The 1,679-nt window shown below is 43.5% G+C and overlaps 1 gene segment (V, D, J or C); it reads left to right on the forward strand.

Annotated features, from left to right (window-relative positions):
* The first annotated feature begins 513 nt into the window (after nt 1-513).
* On the forward strand, nt 514-1,080 carry LOC107158424. The segment is given in 2 exon segments: nt 514-614; nt 743-1,080. Coding segments are annotated over 2 exon segments (384 nt in total).
* The last annotated feature ends 599 nt before the right edge of the window (nt 1,081-1,679 follow it).

Below are 1,679 nucleotides of genomic sequence, written 5' to 3' on the forward strand. Positions count from 1 at the left end.
TGCCTGAGAGCAAGATATGTTTCTTCTGAGGTTCACTCACCTGTCGCTCCAATCACACAATAATCTGAACAGTCAAAGGACAGTTTGATGTCATTCTTCTTAGATGTCTTCTGAGGAAGCCAGGACTTTGAAATGTAATGAGCACCCAGCATCATAATAAGGAGCAACTAGGTGATATAACACTCTACCCCTCTGCGGGTACTGATAAGGCAGGGCAATGCTGGTTTCCAGGATATCTCTGGGAAACTCCAGAACATTCACCCTGGGTGAATAAACCCTGGCACCTGATGGCCTGTGGGAGTTCTCAGCTGGAAAGCTAGGCCCTGAAGTTCTGTTCTGTGCCCTTTGCTCTGTGCTCATTAGTCCCAGCAGCTCTGTCCTCTGGGATCTCAGGAGAGGCACTACTCTATACTCAGCTTAGACCACACTCAGGCTAAGAAGTATCAGGTGGAGGGTGATGATTTGCATAAAAGTTTTCATTTCTGTCCTCACATGAGTGACAAAATAAGAGACTGTGGGCAGTTCTGCTCAGCTGTGTGTGGGAAGCAGATCCTGGAGCATCTCCACCATGGTCTGGACCCATCTCCTTCTCACCCTCCTCACTCTCTGTTCAGGTGACTTGCTATGGAAAGCAAAACGGATGGTGGAACAACTTGGGTCCATCTTTTCTTTTCAGGGGGTAAACAAAGCACAGGTAGTACCTCAGGCTCATCTCTCTATGTTACTACTTTCTCTGTTCTAGGGTCCCAGGCACAGTCTAAGTTGATTCAAGAATCTTCGAAGTCAGCATCTAAAGGGGAGAAGGTCACTCTCTCCTGTGCTGGAAATAGCAACAATGTTGGAACTTATTATGTAGGCTGGTATCAACATATTCTAGGTTCTGCCCCCAAAACTGTGATGCTTGGTACTACAAGGCCTTCAGGGATCCCTGATCGCTTCTCTGGCTCCCATTCTGGCAACACAGCCACCCTGACCATCACCGGGCTCCAAGTGGAGGATGAGGCCAATTATTATTGTTCAACATGGGACAGTAGCCTCAATGTTCACACAGTGCTTCAGATGCATGGGGAACTGAGATAAAAACCTGCCCTTGCCCTCATGAGAGGCTGACCATCTCATAAAAAAGAGGTGACTCTTGCACACTGCACATGCAAGGTCTGACTCTCATAGCATAAGCCCACCTGAAAGAGTCCATCATTGGGCCAGGTATGGTGGCTCATGACTATATTCCCAGCAGTTCAAAAGACTGAAGCAGAAGAATTAGCTGCAAGTTCCAAGCTAGTCTCAGCAACTTATTAAGGTCCTAAGCATTTTCGTAAAGTTTGTCTCAAAATTTAAAAAAATAAAAATAACAAGGACTGGGGATATGGATCAATGTTTAAGCACCTCTGGGTTCAATCCCTGGTAACAACAAACAAACAATAAAAAGAGTCAGTTATTGTTAATCACTTTTGTGTTGTTTTTAAAACAGCTTTACTATCACATAGTGTATATACCATAAAGTGCACTTGATCAAAGAATTATATTCAAGATGTTAGTGTATTTATCAAGTTGTGTGATCATCATTAATATATGTTTTAATCAGCTTTTTCAACATTGCAAGCAAAAGATCTGAAAAGATCAATTTTAGAGGAAGAAAATTTATTTGTGTCTCATGGTTTCTGAAGTCTCGGTGCCTA

This window comes from Marmota marmota, unplaced genomic scaffold, assembly GCF_001458135.2.
Source record: "Marmota marmota marmota unplaced genomic scaffold, marMar, whole genome shotgun sequence".
Classification (NCBI taxonomy): domain Eukaryota; kingdom Metazoa; phylum Chordata; class Mammalia; order Rodentia; family Sciuridae; genus Marmota; species Marmota marmota.